This window comes from Austrofundulus limnaeus, unplaced genomic scaffold, assembly GCF_001266775.1.
Source record: "Austrofundulus limnaeus strain Quisiro unplaced genomic scaffold, Austrofundulus_limnaeus-1.0 Scaffold1853, whole genome shotgun sequence".
Classification (NCBI taxonomy): domain Eukaryota; kingdom Metazoa; phylum Chordata; class Actinopteri; order Cyprinodontiformes; family Rivulidae; genus Austrofundulus; species Austrofundulus limnaeus.
This window is the reverse complement of record NW_013954255.1, coordinates 12,892-15,295: the sequence shown is the minus strand read 5'-3', so window position 1 is coordinate 15,295 and position 2,404 is coordinate 12,892. Positions and strand designations below refer to the sequence as shown.

Here is a 2,404-nt window from a genome sequence, read left to right as displayed (position 1 = left end):
CCTTTCAGGACCCCACCTTGATGTTTCGGGACCCCACTTTGGGTCCTGACCCCAACTTTGGGAAACACTGATTTAGCCTCTCATACTTCAAAATACTACCTATTTTTTAAAATTATCTCATTATTATCTCGATAAATATGACAACACCCTYGTCATAAGTGTCCCATAATTATAACGGAGATTTTACTTTTTTAATCCAAGTGGCAGAAATGGGCTTTCARAGATCCCAAAGGCTCTTACTGGAGCTTAACAGAATCCAAAAGCYAAAACAAAAGGAGCATGTGAATATAACTGAGGGTAAATATTAGGCTGTAATGTGTAACGTGTTGTAAAACATGAGAACAAACCTGTCAGGTTTGAACACGGAAGTGGAGGGATCATTTCTGCAACTGTGTGCGGCCACAAATATGTAAAGCACGTCATTTAAATGTACATTTGCATCCTGTCATTATAGAAAATCCAAATGAATTCTACAAAGTCACAGTTTTGCGATTATAAATGCATTCTAATTCTTTGAAAATACACAAACAAAATGACAAATTAACACTTTATGTTTGATCCATATTTAAAAATGTTAATTATTTTATTAAAAAGTTCGTGTTAACTCACCCACACCCCTTGTTGATAAACTGTAGATTCAATAAAATGCCATCAGTTTAGAGGAATCTTTAATTTCTTTCTAAAAAAGTTTAATTTATTCAGCAGTAAGTTCTTGTTCAGTTTAATGTTCATACAATCAGAGGCAGAACCAACGTGATTTATGTCCCGACTAAGACCCAGCTGCCCTCTGTATACAGATGTATTTATTAGGGCAGTCAAACGATTAACATTTTTAATCTATTAATTCCAAGGTAGCTGCGAATTAATCACAATTAATCATGATTAATCTTAAACTTAGTATAAAACTTTATTGCATATTGGTAAAATAAATTACTTGAGCTATTACTACTACATACTACTACTATAGTACTACACGAGGAATGAAAGATATATACTAAGGTCACAGTTGTCAGCAAAACTTAAATAAATAAAATAAAATAAGCCATAGGAAGACAAAAAGAAATAAAAATGGTATGTACATAATGTGTTACACATGGAGTTTTAAAAAATATATATTATTTATTTAACCTTTATTTATCCAGGTAAACTATTTGAGAACTGCTTCTCATTTACAAACATGACCTGGCATGCACTGACTGCACTGAAATATGCAAACCTATATGTAAATTTTAATTGCGATTAAAATTTTTAATCTATGCCCAGGAAGCACTAAAATTAATCACAGCCCAAGTATTTCTACATGTGTACTGAGGAATTAGAGTTTCCTGCATGTACGTGTGCATCAGGTCGGAACCTGAAGGAATGGTTCCAGGAGCAGTTCTGTGACAAACCTCAGGAGCAGGACGACATGCGGCTCCACAACGCAGCTTACGTGGGGGACATGGACACGCTGAGGAACCTGCTGCAGGAGGACAGCTTCAGACGGTGGGGCGGGTTAATAATAACACCGAGGCAGCTTTTAAAGCTCAATAACTTGTTGCAGACATTTTTTTCAACTCAGCTTAAGATAATTTCCTTCCTTAAAAACCTAAATCTTAACACAACAGATCCAAAGCTCAGATCTTCTTTCTTTCTCGTTTTCAGGCGTATTAATGAGAAGTCGGTGTGGTGCTGCGGCTGTCTGCCCTGCACGCCGCTGCGGATCGCGGCCACTGCCGGGCACGCTGCCTGCGTGGCCTACCTGATCGCCCAGGGAGCCGACGTGGACCTGGTGGACGTCAAAGGTCAGACGGCTCTGTACGTGGCGGGGGTCAACGGTCACCTGGACTGCGTTCGGATCCTCCTGGAAGCCGGAGCCGACCCCAACGGGAGCCGGCACCACCGCAGCACCCCGCTGTACCACGCGGCGAGGGTGGGGCGGGTGGACATCCTGCAGGAGCTCATCAGGTGAGAAGCAGGTGGTCTCAACCAGGCAGTGGTGGGCACCAGCCCGCTAAWGCGKAAATCCGCTAATTGCGGACCTAAATATTTCCTTTGCGCTTTAGCGGTCTTACTAATTTTTATAATTCATAAGTGGATTTGTGCTTTCTAAAATTAAAATGCAGTACTGCTAATAACTAATTATCTACCAGTCATCATTATCTTGAACAGCAGAAGGTYTGGCTGTCAATGAATCACAACACACATGATCTATCCAACAACACCCCTCCCAGATAAACACARTTATTGGAAAGGTCCTTGCTGACTGTTGCTTTGGGCCACYGTTCTGATTTACCWTAATGCTTTGTGTCTGCTTACGTAGCAGCAAGGCAATAGCAAAAACAGTAAACGTTTGTAATCCATACTAAAATTTTGAATGTATTGATTTATTTTACTTTACAATCGGAGCTCCTTTTTAAAAAAA

General features: G+C 40.0%; 1 protein-coding gene across 1 annotated transcript in view; it reads left to right on the top strand.

Annotated features, from left to right (window-relative positions):
* The window catches only part of asb1 (ankyrin repeat and SOCS box containing 1), a gene marked incomplete at its 5' end in the record, with an annotated part of 21,476 nt that overhangs the window by 16,294 nt on the left and 2,778 nt on the right, over positions 1-2,404 (top strand). The window contains 2 exon segments of the mRNA XM_014033805.1: positions 1,347-1,485; positions 1,645-1,947. Coding sequence (XP_013889259.1) covers positions 1,347-1,485; positions 1,645-1,947 — 442 coding nt within the window.